The 15,131-nt window shown below is 44.6% G+C and overlaps 1 protein-coding gene across 1 annotated transcript in view; it reads left to right on the plus strand.

Annotated features, from left to right (window-relative positions):
- The window catches only part of WWC1 (WW and C2 domain containing 1), an 83,460-nt gene that overhangs the window by 5,335 nt on the left and 62,994 nt on the right, over positions 1–15,131 (plus strand). Inside the window, exon 2 of the mRNA XM_004679193.2 lies at positions 7,232–7,435. Coding sequence (XP_004679250.1) covers positions 7,285–7,435 — 151 coding nt within the window. The 5' untranslated portion in view covers positions 7,232–7,284. The remainder of the gene's footprint in view (positions 1–7,231; positions 7,436–15,131) is intronic.

Genomic DNA, 15,131 nt, shown 5'->3' on the forward strand with positions numbered 1-15,131 from the left:
CGCACCAGCGAGGGCCGATTGGGAGAAAATTTTTGTACACAATAATAATGATAAGGGGCTGATCACAAAGATCTAAAAAGAGCTGATGAAATTCAACAGAGTAAACAACATAGTCAAAAAATGGGCAGAAGAAGTAAAAAAAACACCTTTCCAATGAGGAAATGCATATGGCCTATAGGCATCAATAGAATATTACTCAGCAATCAAAAAAGATAAACTTATGCCATTCCCAGCAACATGGATGGAGCTGGAAAGGATTATGCTCAATGAAATAAGCCAGAAAGAAAAAGAAAAATACTGGTCTCACTCTTAGGAAAAATATAGAGGATCAAACTAAGGGATGGAGAGGGGGGGAGTAATTATAATAAAGTAAATATCAAAATGAATAGGCAACTATAAACCAGAGACTCTGCAGTGGGGAAGAGGAGAGTAGGATCAAAATAGAGGTGGGAAGAGCACAAGGGACTGTGGTGATAGTGCAAAGGTGAGTTGGTGTTGGGAATTTCAAGGGGATTATAAACGAGATGAAAAAATGACTTTAAAATATATAATAAAAATAAATAATAGTAGATAAAGTTTGCAATATGTGTATGTGACAAAAGACTATACTAGAATTGATGCTGAACTCTAACTTACTAATAAGGCACCCAGCAAAGCAATGAAAAACACTAGCAAAAGATTTAAATAGATCCTTGACTAAAAAAGACATACACTGGCCAATAAACACACAAAAGTGTGATTTACATCTTTAGTAGTTAGGGAAATGCACATTAAAGCACAACTAGAGGGCCCTCTCTGCTGGTGCAGCGGGTTAAAGCACAGCACTAAGAAGCTTAAGCCACTTCTGCATGAGTTCGATTCCCGCCTGCCCCGGAGGAGACCACATGGCGTGGCAGACCTCTCCTGACCCGCCCGCTGTTCCCCTCAGCAGTGTACTTCGTTGATCTGCCTGTTCTGCTCCCCACTCTGTCCCTGATGAATCCTCTCACCCTCCGCATCTCTGGTCTGTACCCCAGTTCTGTATGAATAAATCAATAAATCTTTAAAAAACAAAAAATACACAACTAGAAGGTTTCCCTGTTGGCCCAAGAGTTGTCTCAGCACTATTACCACCATGGCCTGAGTTGTAAGTTCCATCCCTGCTAGGGAGCTGACCCACAGGGCACAGCAGACCTCTCCTATCTCACCTGCTGCTCCCCTCAGCAGTGTGTTTAGTTCAGTAGATCACTCCCCACTCAGTCTCTGGTGAATCTTCTCACCTCCTGTGCACCTCTGGCCTAAACTCCAGTTTTACACAAAAAATAAATAAAAGAATAAAACTATAGCAAAATATCAACATACCTGCTATGATAACTAAAATGAAATAAAGGGCTGCCAACATGTCATTGCCTGGCATGTGGAGGAACTCCTGGGGAGAATGTAAACAGGTGCAGCCACTGTGGGCAAATAGTTTGCTTGTTTCTTCAAAATTCAGCATCTACTTTCCATACAACCCAGCCATTTCTCCCTCCTCACCTCCCCCCGCCCCCTGCCCCCTGCCCCGGTCCTTTTACCTAAGAGAAACGCAAATGTATCCACACACAGACTTGCACATGCATGATTGTCACAGCTTTATTCCTAATAGGCCCAAACGGGGAACAGTCTGAAGGTTCATACAAAAAGTATATTGCATTATATTCATATAGAAGAATATTATTCAGCAGTAGCAAGAGACAGACAACTAATACAACAGAAATGAGCCTCAAAAGCTGTGTGCTGAGGCAAAGATGTGAACCCAAAGAGCACATTCTGTATGATTGTGCATGATCCCATTTTGATAAGAAGTTTTAAAATAGCACCAGAAAGGAGGAAGTGAGTGAGGTGACTGACTGGGAAAGGGGTCTGGGGACCCCGGGATAAAGGCAGTGTTTCACATGTCGATTTACATTTATGGTCCATGAACATACCAGTACTCACTGAGCTCCACACTTTAAGTGCCTGCGTTAACCGTATTGAAATTACGCCTTAAAGAACTAGATATAAGTAATATCTTGATGCCCACTCCATACCAGAGGCCAATCAAATGAAAAGCTCCTGGATAGCGATTCTCCCACGAGGCTAGACTGAGACCAGGGCTCTGCTGTGGGTTTGTGAGCTGTGTTTTTGTCTCTGCATCCCTCTATCCATCTTGGTTTATACCACAAAAGAGGCCAGCCAGAAAAATGATAGCCAAACCACCTGGCTTGGTCACACCTTCCATTAATATACTTTTATATTCCAATGAGCAGGGCCCCAACCTATGAGTGCCCTTCCCAGAGTAAGCCAGAGCCCCTAGGTGCCCAAGTGTGCCCCAAGGGCATCCATCAAAGGCTAACATTTCAGCAGGTGGTTCTACCTGGAGCTCAGCATCTCACCTGACCACTTTGTCCTAGTCATTACTTTTTTTTTTTTTATGCATACAGAACTGGGGTTCAGACCAGAGGTGCAGGGGGCTGTGAGAGGATTCACCAGAGACAGAGTGGGGAGCAGAACAGACAGGTCGACAAGTACACTGCTGAGGGGAGCAGTGGGCGGGTCAGGAGAGGTCTGCCGGGACATGTGGTCACCTCCGGAGCTGGGATAGAGCTCGTACTGAAGCAGCTGGGGCCAGCTTTGCAGTGCTGTGCTCTTACCCGCCGTGCCACCAGGGAGGGCCGGCATTACTTCTTAAACAATGGCTCTCCTCTTTGGTGACACACTGAAATTGTTTGGGGAGCTTTTCAAATCACCATTGCCTCATTCCCACCCCCAGAGATTCCCACTTCGTTGATCCAGGAGTGGGGCTTGAGAATCAGAATTTTAAAAATCCCCCAGATGATTTTAACGTGTAGCCAAGGTCTCGGCCACTTCTGCAAGGCAGGCGCCTGGGCAGGTTTTGGAAGCTTTGGAAGCCTGGCTCCCACTCCTAGAAATTCTGATCCAAGTGTTTTTGCACCAGGTTCAGACTTTTTATGGTTTTGGTTTTTGAAGCTCTTCAACTGATTCTAATGCACTGCCAGGCCTCAAAATACTGTTATCCACTATTTTGCTGAGAATCTGAACAGTCACTCAAAACCATGGCAAAAGAAAAAAATTGCTACAACCTTTTGGGCAATCATTTGTTTAGTATCTATTAAAGTTTAAAATAGTTATACCCTCTGACCTGGTCATTTCTTAAGAAATCTCACCTACAGGATTTAATAGCACAATTTCATAAAAGTGGGTTTTTAAGAATCCACCCTAGTGGTCTGGTTACATAAGCCCTAATTCTACATTGTGGTATGTTATTCAGCCTCTGAAAAGACTGTGGAAAGTTAAATATAGAAATAATACAAGCAATAATAAAACTGAAGAAAAACATGAAAGATTAGCTAGTGCTGTATGCCTCTAAAGAGGGATGAACGTGGTCGGTCATTTGGAAACGAGAGCCCATTGAGACTAACGTAGAAGACCTTGTGCCACGTTGCATTAAAAACAAGCTTGAGCAGAGAGACATGTGTCTCCAAAGAGATTTGTTTATCATCATCGGGCCTTAGCTGTTAGTAGAGGAGACTCCTAATAGTACTTGTCTCTGAGGGATCAGATTGACTGGCGAAAGGAAAGCTCTCGCTTCTTGTGTTATACATTCGCACTGGTGGAATTGTGAGGTTTTTTCCTTTTTATATTTTCAGCATTTCAAATCTTCACATTTTTTAAAATTGCAAACTTTACAAAGTCCCTCTGTTATTGGTCAGGGAGAGAGGGGCATCCCTGAACCCCCAGACCTGCCTGCTCTAAATAAGTTCTGCCATCCACTGCGTCAAGACAAAACATATAAGATCTTTAATGGAAAGGAACTTTAATACAATCTATGTGCAACACAGAAAAGACAAAGAATATAGTTTTAAATCAGACATCCAAAGTTACCCATCCCCTCGTGGGTTAAAGTTTACCCAAAAGGGATTGACCCAAAGCAAGGCCTAAAAGCCAGACACAAGACTACAGCTCCTTCTTGCCGGGACCCATAGAAAAGGGTCAGAAATGGCCAGACAAGTCTGGGAGGAAAAGAGCAAAATCAAATCAAGATAAATGCTGCCATAGTCAACCTCTCCACTGGTCTCTTAGCCACATCTGTTTTACCTCCAACCTGGCCATGACAGCCAAGTTTCTTTCTGTGGGCCTGTGTCAGCAAGAAGTGTGTGACTGCCCACCTTCCCTCCCCAAGAGGACTCCCTGACCTGAGGTGGGAACCAGCTTTATGAACTCTCTCCTCCCCTTTGTCTTCTTTCCTTGTCAGTGTTCCTTCTTCTTGCATGGTTGACACCTTGCAAAGCTTTCCTTATGGGAAGCAATCTTGTGACCCCTGCCTACAATCTTCTGACCTCCTTTTGTTCCTCAGAAAAAGGGAGGGGGAAGAGCTTGAAGAATTGCTGTTCACAGCCCATTCAGACTCTGGTCTTAGGGAACAGCTTGGTTTTACTCTCACCATCATTTGTTTGCTTTACCTGGGCTGAATAGCTTTACAGCTTCCTGAGAATCTGTGACTCTGGGCCCATTATCCCCTTTACTAATTACAGAAGTAGACTGAGAGGTCAACAGCCTTCTATGTAGGGCGGGGTCATTGGCAGAAATGAGGGCTTAGCCCTGCTGCCCCTGTGATCCATCCTGTCTCTTCTTGCTTTCACTGGGGATGCTCTTTCTGGCCTTTTCAGGAGGAATGAGAGCTAAAAGGCCAAGCTCTGAATTCTTCAGGAACCAGTCACATGACAGTAATGAGACAGATGAAGTATTCCCAGATGGGATGCTGGGTTTGTGGTGAAGGGAGGACCCAAGGTGTCCAGATCTTCTGAATGATCAAGAGGAACCGGAAATCAGGATTTTAATACACAAAGCTCCTGTTTTTACAACCAGTGATTGATTTAACATTAATTAAATAATTCTTTGAGCTAAGTTAAACCTGCAGATGCAGGCTGAATTTAGCAGTACGGTAGTACAACTTCTAGTGGGCCAGTGACCCCAGCACCCTCCCACTACCTGGAAATGACTGAGGAGTGGAGAGTCAGTGGTATTGATTTTGTGACATTGTTTTGGTTTCTGCCTTGTCTGGTCAGTTGTCAGATGTTCTCTTTGACCTTTTTTCTCCCAAATTATTGTACACATAATTTTTTTCTTTACATAGGAGAACTGGAGTGTAGGTTAGGGGTACATAGGGTGAGAGGATTCACCAGAGACAGAGTGGGGAGCAGAACAGGCAGATCAATGAAGTACACTGCGGAGGGAAGCAGCAGGTGAGGCAGGAGAAGTCTACTGGGCCAATTGGGCCACCTCCCTGGCAGGGGATCTAACTCAGGTGGTAAAGGTGATGGTGCCGAGACTTAACCCCTGACCCACCAGGAAGGCCCTGTACACATAATTTTTAAAAATTGAAAAGAAAGTGCCTCTCCCTTGTGATGCAGTGTGTTAAAGTGAAGGTAACCTCTGCCACCTCAATACGAGTTTGATCCCCACCCTGGAGCTGATCCACATGGCGCAGCAGACCTCTCCTGACCTGCCTTCTGCTCCCCTCAGCAGTGTACTTCGTCAATCTGCCTGTTCTGCAACTCACTCTGTCTCTGGTGAATCTTCTCACTGCCCCTGCACCTGTGGCCTGTACCCCAGTTCTGTATATATAAATAAATAAATCTTTTTAAAAACCTAAAAAGAATGAAGAAAAAGTATCCTGCCACCAAGAGACATCTGCTACTGCTACTGGGCTAAGTTTCCTCCACATCTCTTTGAGACTACACAGACTGATTCTGATCCATATAAAATTATCTATGCAGTTTTGTACCTTGCATTTTCTCTCCATTTTTTTTTTAAAGATTTATTTATTTGTACATACAGAACTGGGGTACAGGCCAGAGGCTCAGGGGCGGTGAGAGGCTTCACCAGAGACAGAGTGGGGAGCAGAACAGGCAGATCAACGAAGTACACTGCTGAGGGGAGCAGGGGGCGGGTCAGGAGAGGTCTGCCGTGCCAGGCGGCAGGCGGGAATCGAACTCATGCGGAAGTGGCTTTAGCTTCTCAGTGCAGTGCTTTAACCCTCTGCGCCACCAGGGAGGGCCTCTCTCCATTTTTTTTTTATTGTAAACATCTTTCTATTCATTTTTCTTCAAGGGAATTATTTTCAATGTCCATATTGATGTTATTTAAAGCATAATTATTTTTTATGCTACTTTCTGTGTGGCCTTCAGCAATTTACTTAACTTCTCTGTTTATCAGTTTTCTCTTTTGTAGAAAGGGTTAACAGTAGAATCTCCTTTGCATAGGTAGTGTAAGGATTGAAGAAGTAAACAGCCATAAAGTACTTGGTGCTTGGCATAGAACAGTCATTAAAGAAATGCTTGCTATTTGTATTCATTATTATCGTGGTTTGTACAAATACATCTTTGTCTGGATTTATAATTATTTTTTATGCCATATTACTGTGTGAGAATTATTGGTCAAGGATATTAAGATTTAAGGCTCTCAATTTGCACAGAGAGCCCTCTAGTAAGGCTGTCTAATTTACCTTTCTAGCAATGAATGGAATGCCTGTTTCTTCATACCCTCCAAAATATTAGTTATTCTACTTTATTCACCAAAACAGATGCCCTTGAGCCTCTCTCTAGATTGGAGCTCATAACTAGGCCTTCTCCTGTCCATTCTCATACATACTTTATTTATTTATTTATTTATTTATTTATTTATTTATTTATTTATTTATTTATTCATTCATTCATTCATTCATTCATTCATTCATTCATTCATACAGAACTGGGGTACAGGCCAGAGATGCGGAGGGTGAGAGGCTTTACCAGAGACAGAGTGGGGAGCAGAACAGGCAGATCGACGAAGTACACTGCTGAGGGGAGCAGCGGGTGGGTCAGGAGAGGTCTGGCTCGCCATGTGGCTCTTCTCCGGGGCAGGCAGGGATCGAACTCATGCGGAAGTGGCTTACGCTTCTTAGTGCAGTGCTTTAACCCGCTGCGCCACCAGGAAGGACCCATTCTCATACATATTGATACACTGATTTGGTATTTAAAAATAGGTCCCAGCCTACTTGTGTTTGTTAGCCCCATCCACATGAGGAGTCTCTTTTTTCAATAGTAAATTTGACTCATTCCCATTTACTGTGGCTTGCTGTTCATTGTGTTTTTGTTTCCTGGTAGTACATTCCTCTGACCAGATAGATACATGCGATGTGCTGACCCAGGGTCTCTGTGGTCTGTTCCAGAAACCACCCAGATCGAGGACCCCCGGGTTCAATGGCGGCGAGAGCAGGAGCACATGCTGAAGGACTACCTGGTGGTGGCCCAGGAGGCCCTGAGTGCACAAAAGGAGATCTACCAGGTGAAGCAGCAGCGCCTGGAGCTGGCCCAGCAGGAGTACCAGCAGCTGCATGCCGTCTGGGAGCACAAACTGGGCTCCCAGGTCAGCTGTGAGTACCTCCCACCACCAGCGCCCCCACCACGCAGTGGCCTGGAGGAGAAGGGGCCACACGGAGTCCTGCCTCTCAGGGCTTCTCACAATGTCTCTCTTCCTCCAGCCCCACTCACTGCTCTTGCAAACCTCCATCCTCTCTTCTGCTCTTCCTGCTCCTCATGCTTTGTGGTGGTTTATGTGCCATTCGCTTCCCTTTCATTAATTCATGCTTTTCTCAGAATGCCAGTTGGGTGACGTAGCTTCTTGTTGAAAACCCTCCAGGGGCTGTGGTGGAGTCAGGGGTTGGGGAACACTATTGCAGGGTATGGGGTTTCAGATTGTGGGTATGGAACTTGTGGAGATGGGTGATGGTGATGGCTGCCTACGTGCGCTTAGAGCCCCTGAACACGATGCTGACAAATGATTGAAATGGTCGGTGTTATATGCTGTGTGTTTTATCACAGTTAAAATCTTCTCTGTCTCTTCCCCTCTTCCCATGGTCTGCACAGCCCAGGGCTCTGCCTCATTTCATGCTCTCATTCATTTGGCTTTAGATGCACTGAATCCCCACCTGTCACACTGCCCCCCTGGCTTGTCCTGCACCCCTGTACTTGCTGTCGCCCCCCCCCAACCCCCCAGTCCTGCCTTTCAAGCTGTATGCACAGCTAGCTCGTCTCATCTTCCCAGGCTGGCCCCTTCAGGTACTCTCCTGGGAGGTTCACTTGTGAGAATATCTTCAGCAGACACCCTTCCCTCTTGGTAGCACCTCTGTAACAATGCTCAGGTTACTTCACCTAGATCACAGATCACCTGCCTGTGTGTCTGTCATATGCCCACTCCCCAACAGAAACTAGATTGGTCAGGACTCCTTTCTGGTGCACCCTGGAATCTGCCAGGAGAGCAGTCATACCAGGGTCTCCAGTCCTTCAGTCCCAGTGCCATGCTGGACAGAGGCTGTCAGGGAGCCCACTGACCTTTTCCAGTATGTTGGGAATTTTAATCTTTTACCATTATTTCTAATAATCCATCCTTTCCTGTGTTTATTGAATGCTTACTGTATGCGGGGCACTCGCTATGCTGTCATTAATCCTCTTAGAATCTAGTTAACAACTCTGTGGGCAAGTTACATTTAATGTTCTCTTTTAATGGGTAAGGAAACTGGGACTTGGAGGGGATGGGTAACATAATCAGTGTCTTTCAGCTCGTGAGAGGCAACAGTGAGTTGCAAATCCATTTGTCTATGCCCCTGACATTAGCAGGGAGAGACAAGGAGTCAGCATGAGGGACCTGGTGTCGGGGTGGGTCAGGATGACCCTCCTGTGTGCAGCCTTCGCTTTGAGAGGTTCCCTCTACTAGGATAAACTTTTGAGGTTATTCGCTGTTCCAATCCTGCCCTTTCCCTTAGCAACTAAACACAACAACCAAAAACCCCCAGATTCTCAGATTATAGAAAAGAACTGTATTATACTTATTAGCTCTTTCTGAATCAAATAACATCCTGGAGACTAGCATGAGGGTTTTAGCATTAAATCTGTCTTGTTTTAGCTCAAGCTGCCATCCCAAAATACCAACTAGGAGGCATCAACAATAGAAATATTTTTGCTCACAGTTCTGGAGCCTGGAAGTCCAAGATCTTTGGGCCAGGATAGTCAGGTTCTGATGAAAATCTTCTTGAAGATACCATCTCACTGTGTCACCACTTGGCAGACAGACTCATGAGGAGATAGAGGGCTGTCTGGTATTTCTTCCTACGGAGGCTCTAACTCAACCTGCAGGCCCTATCTCCATGGTCTTAGCTAAGCCCACCCACCTCCCAAAGGCCATATCTCCAAATGTCATCATGTTGGTGTTAAAACTTCAACATAAGAACTTGGGAATAGGCTGGGGATGGGACACAGTTCAGTCTCTACCATTTTCCTTGCCACGCCCTGGCAGGGAACTACTGTGATCCTTAGTGGAACAAGTTTGAATATGTGGAGTGATTACTTTTTCTCTCTGAATTTCTGCTGTCTGAAAAAGTGTCAAGTCTATTAAGAACAAACTTTCCTTCCTGTTTGGGAGTCAGGGTACTTACATGTACCCAAAGTATCGACCCACAAATCATTTACTAATTTCAGAGATTAAAATACATTTTCACATGGGATAGAGCCACAGCAAAATTACCGTTACCAAGAATGAGGTGAACTGATAACTATTGATGGGGTACAGTAAGAATATTTAGTAGGATTCTTGACAAACATGTCTGAATCTTAATCAGAAAGAAACAGCCAAACAATTCCATCTTGTGGAGTGGCCTTCTAAAGCTGTTGGTCTGCACTGCTTAGAAAGGAAATGCTATGGGAAACCAAAAGGAGGAGTACTTTTTAAAACCTAAACTTAAACAATCAAAAAATCTCTAAAGAGGGAAGAACAAGCCCAATGAAACGTGTGCACCTTTATTACCTTGATTAGATTCTGGGTGGAGGGAAAGCAGCCATAAAAGACATTGTCAGACAATGGGAGACCTGTCATAGGTGTGCACAGGTGTGATGTGTTAAGGCCATGTAAGGGATGTCCTTGTTCTTGGTACATGCATGTAACATCATGCCTGCAACTTAATCCCAATAAAAGTCCGGAGGAGAGTTGTGTGAAGGTGAGGGTCAGGGGTGGGGACTGATGTCAGTCCAGAGGAGCAGGTGACTAGAGATCTATGACACAGTGATGACTTTGAATCCAGTGCAAATTTTGTGTTTGGCCTCCATTTCTAGTTCTCATTCTCCAAGGCTTTACTATGGACCAGTGAGAGATCCGGCTGAGGGAAAACATTGGGAAGGTGGCGTGGGAAGGAGAGATGGAACAAATGTGGTGGATCTAGGTGAATGCTGTATCAGCATTCATTGAGCTGTTCTGAATTTTGAGTAAACACATAGTCTCCAAAATAAAAGCTAGGATGGGGGAAAGAGCAAAACGGGTTGCAGTGAGACGTCTCCAGAGCCAAAAGGGGCAGGCACAGACTCCGAAGCACAGGCCTGCTTCCAGTGTCCCTTCCAGCACTACTGTGTCCACCGCCTTTCAGTCTCAGGTTCTGTATGCTTAACTAGAAGGTGTACTGTCACCTCACAGGCCCACATCAGGATTTCTCTTCTGTACTAGTGACATTTGGGACAGGATAAACCTTTGTTGTCTCATATATCGAGGAGTTCAGCAATATCCTCCGTCTCTCCCCACCAGATGCCAACAGCAATGCCCACCCCTAGTTATGACAACCTGACAGTGTCTCTAGACATTGCCAAAGGTGTCCTCAGGAGCAAAAGTGTTCCCAGTCAGAAACCACTGCTTAAGTAAAATAGTTCCCTTAAATCACACTAGTGGCTCAGTAAATACTCCTTTTTGACAGAAAGTACTTTACATAATGTTTTGGGAGTGTGGACTCTAGAACTAGGTGCCTGTGTTTAAATCCAGTGCAACTTACTAGCTGTACAACCTCATACATGTTATGCCACATCTTTGCCTCAAGTTCCTAAGTCTAGAAAATTGTTATCATTATAGCATCATCTAGAGGGGGTTATGAAGCTTAAGTTAGTTATCAAGTGCTTGCTTAACAGTACATCATTATTTGGTATTATTAATTCATGGGCATTGAAATGACAAAGGTATATAACATTTTTTAGCAGATCCCTGAACCAGTCGTGAAATACATGACCTTTGATAGCAAGGTAATGACAGGGCCCTGTCCCAGACTTCAGAGCTCCACCAGGCTCCACCGTGCCACCAGTCTAAATGCTAAAGCTCTTCCATCTGAAGGAACACAGGTCGTCTCAGGTAACGAGACCTGAGGACCAAACCTGGCAGGAAAAGAGATGTCCCTAGTCCAAGCATTCCAGTTAAAGGGAATGACTCAAGCCCCTATGACTCTCCAGGTTTTACTGCGTCTCGACAGACCGGCAGGGTGGCATGCCATGCCTATCACTCAGCTGGCCTGCTGGGGCTTGTGAGTCCGTCTGCTGCAGGACCTGCCCACAGGTGGGGCCCTGGCCTGGGGATGGAGACATGTTGTCCACTCTGGTACAGCCTCTAGTCCATGGGGAAGGACATGAGGACTTGTATTTAGTGTGCACCTATTATACACTTACAGGGCCCAGTATAGGCACTTACTTGACACATGCTATTTGCAGTCACCTCCCACACACAGCCCAACAAGATGGGTGTTATTCCCATCTTGCAGAATGGGTGTTATTCCCATCTTACAGATAAGAAAACTGAGGCCCCCAGGGTAAAACTGGTGGACATTGGCAGAGCTAGTCATATCCTCAGGAATATCTGACCTCAAGCCCATTTCTCTCAATTTAATCCAAGCCTTCAATTAATCATAGTCAGATTTGCAGGTATTTGAGCTATATTCAGGTCCTCCCATCCTCCTCAAAAAAGGAGAACTCTGGGGTTTTTAGGACCCCACCATGTCCTTCCTCTCTCTCAGCTTTGATTTTGCATTTGAAAAAGAAGCCTCTGGGAGCCTTGCAGTTAAAAATACCCGTTAAACCACCCACCCAGTGCCACTCACTGAAACTATGAAAATAGCAGAAACTAGATGTCTTAAGGCGTATGTGCACAAGGACATGGGCTCAGAGAAAAAGAGCTGCAATAAAATCAGTGAAACAGGCAGAGAAGAGACAGACAGCCTTATCTGGTGGGCTCAAGAAGAGGAAAGATGTACCAGTAGAGAAAAAAAATAGCCCTTGATCTCCATGGGGCACAGGCAGAAGCCTCAGGAATTGGAGGCAACTGTTCAGTCAGGGGGCGGGAGGAAAGTGAGGAGGGGCTCGAAGAGGACTGCACAGAAGTTGGTCTGGGGAACAGCAGGGCCACTGCATCCCCCACCCAGATCTCTACCAGCTAGACAATTGTCCATCTCCAGCTTGGCAAAAGGCTAGAGGTTTATTCTTTGATGAGAGAAAACAGTTTCTGGACTACAGATTATAAGACAAATTCAAAGATGGTGTACTTTTCTGTAAAGGCAGTGATTAAGTGAATGTGGACTGACGGGATTTTGAAGCCCCAGCCCCTGTGTACCACTTGGTTCCAAAATGTTGTCAGCCCATCACCCTAGTCTAAGATGGACATGAAAGAGTTGGGGAACCTAATCAAAGAAAACAGATGAAAGGAGAAAAGGTGCAGACACTGCCTTGGAGGGTTACCGTATGAAACTGTCTAGCAAGTCATAGCCTGCGTAACCCGCTGTCAATCATGGAGCCCTGAGTCAGCAGCTTCCACTCCAGCTAGCTGTTGGACCCCAGTGTTTTGTTTGCTTAGTCACTCAGATCTTCATCCTTTAATAAGGCTTTTGAAAGGGGAAAAAAGCTATCACTGTGTAAATTCACAAAAAATATCGAATGAACATTTCTACTCTCTTGTGAACTGAGCTGTTCAATCATACATACTTTCTTTTCTTCTTTTTTTTTAATAGCAGTTTTAGGAGTACAATTTAACACTTCTTTAAGTGTGGACACCCACATACCCACCACCGAAATACCAAAAAGCTTCTACCATAGTCTACTGGACCCCTCCTCCGTTTTCTCCACTACCTGTCTCCCACCTCAGTCTTGCAGGGTTTTATCTGTTTATCTTTGATTTGGTTTTATCTGTTCCTTTGCTTTCTTTCTCTATGTTCTGATACTTGTCTTTCTCTTTCTGACAGTACACATCCTCTTCAGTTCTATATATGTTGCAAACGGCAAGATTTCACCATTTTTATAGCTGAGTAGTATTCTGTTGTGTATATAAACCATATCTTCCTAATCCTCTCATCTGTCAGAGGATGTTTTCATAGCTGGACTGTTGTAATTAGTGTTGTATTGCATATAGGAGTGCATAAATTAGTGGTTTTGTCTTCTTTGGATAGATACTTGAGAGTGGAATCGCTGTGTCATATGGTAGATCCACTTTTAATGTTTTGAGAAACCTCCATACTGCTTTCCATAGGTGCTGGCCCAGTCCACATTCCTACCAGTAGTGTACCAGTGTTCCTTTTTCCCCACGCCCTCCCCAGCACTTGTTCATTCTTGTCTTTTGATGTGGGCCATTCTCATGGGTGTGAGGTAGTATCTTACTGTCATTTTGATTTGCATTTCCCTAATAATAAGTGATGATGAACATTTCTTTTTCATGGGCCTGCTGGCCACCTGCATGTCTTCTTGGGAGAAGTATTTATTTCACTCTTGCGACGGGCACTCACTCTTAACTGTGAGCAGATAGATAGCCAAGATTCCAGACATTCAAGAAAAGCCTCTAACATGAAAACTAGTGATTAGGACAAGCACATGTTGAAGGAGACATTGTAGGAATATGCATAGAGAAGAAAACCTCAGAGAAACCATGTAACCACACAAAATAAGGACAAAATGCTGTATTTCTTTAAAAAAAGGAACACTCAGGGGCCCTCCCTGGTGGCACAGCGGGTTAAAGCATAGCACTGAGAAGCTAAAGTCACTTCCACATGAGTTCGATTCCCGCCTGCCCGGAGGTGACCACATGGCGTGGCAGACCTCTCCTGAGCCGCCCGCTGCTCCCCTCAGCAGAGTACTTCGTCAATCTGCCTGTTCTGCTCCCCACTCTGTCTCTGGTGAAGCCTCTCCACCCCTGAACCTCTGGCCTGTACCCCAGTTCTGTATGCACAAATAAATAAATCTTAAAAAAAAAAAAAAAAAAAAAAGGAACACTCAGAGAACACAAGCAGGGCTCTGCGAGCTAGAATGTGGCAGTAAAATGAAGGAAGATTAGAAAGTAAAACTGAGCACATCTTTTAAAAAGCAGCACAAACATACAACGAGATGCAAAATAAAAGAGTAGAGTATCAGGCCAGGAAATCTACTACCTGAGTAATATCGAAGTTCCTAAAAGAATAGAAGGAGCATCGATGAAATAATTCAGCAAAGTTCCCAGAACTGATGGAAAAGAAATTTGAAGGGCTCCCTGAGGGCCCAACACAGTGAATAAAAATCAGTGCACACCAAGACTTACCTCTCTCAAGACTTCAGATACTGGAGATGATTTAAGATCCTAAAAAGTTTCCAAGAGAAAAGCGAGAACACCAAAAAGCTATAGGACACAGAATAGCTCCAGGCTTCTCAGCAGTAACACTGGAAACCTAATAAATTATGGAAAACCATTTTCCACCCTGAATGCTGTACCCACTCAAATTGACTACAATCAAGTATAGCCATTCACTGCATAATCACATTTCGGTCAACAGTGCCCTGCACCTATGATGGTTCTGCCAAAATTCCTGTTGCCTTGTGATATCATAGCTGTCATGACATCATAGCTAATGTGACATCATGGCATTTTTGGGCTGACCTTAGCCATATACAACTGAAGAGCATCGCTTTCCCCTGTGCCTGATTTAATCTCATGTTTTCTCATGGCCCCTAAGCATACAAGATGCCACTGTAGTTCAGTCTGCAGTACAGTACATGCTGCCTATATTTGTAGCCTATGAGCAATAGCCAAGTGCCTCCAGTCCAAGACCCCCATCTCTATCCAGTAGTAGGCTAGACCATCGTGGTTTGTGAAAGAATGGTGATATTGCCTGACAGTGCATTTCTCATACCTTGTCCCTTTTATTAAGTGACACATGATTAAATGAAGTAAAATAAATATCCTTTCAGGCATGCAACATTCCAGAAAGTGTCCTCCCTTATGGTGTATTTCTCAGCAAACTAGTGATAGCGATGTTC

Source organism: Condylura cristata, unplaced genomic scaffold, assembly GCF_000260355.1.
Source record: "Condylura cristata isolate star-nosed mole 26May11 unplaced genomic scaffold, ConCri1.0 scaffold00008, whole genome shotgun sequence".
Taxonomy (NCBI): domain Eukaryota; kingdom Metazoa; phylum Chordata; class Mammalia; order Eulipotyphla; family Talpidae; genus Condylura; species Condylura cristata.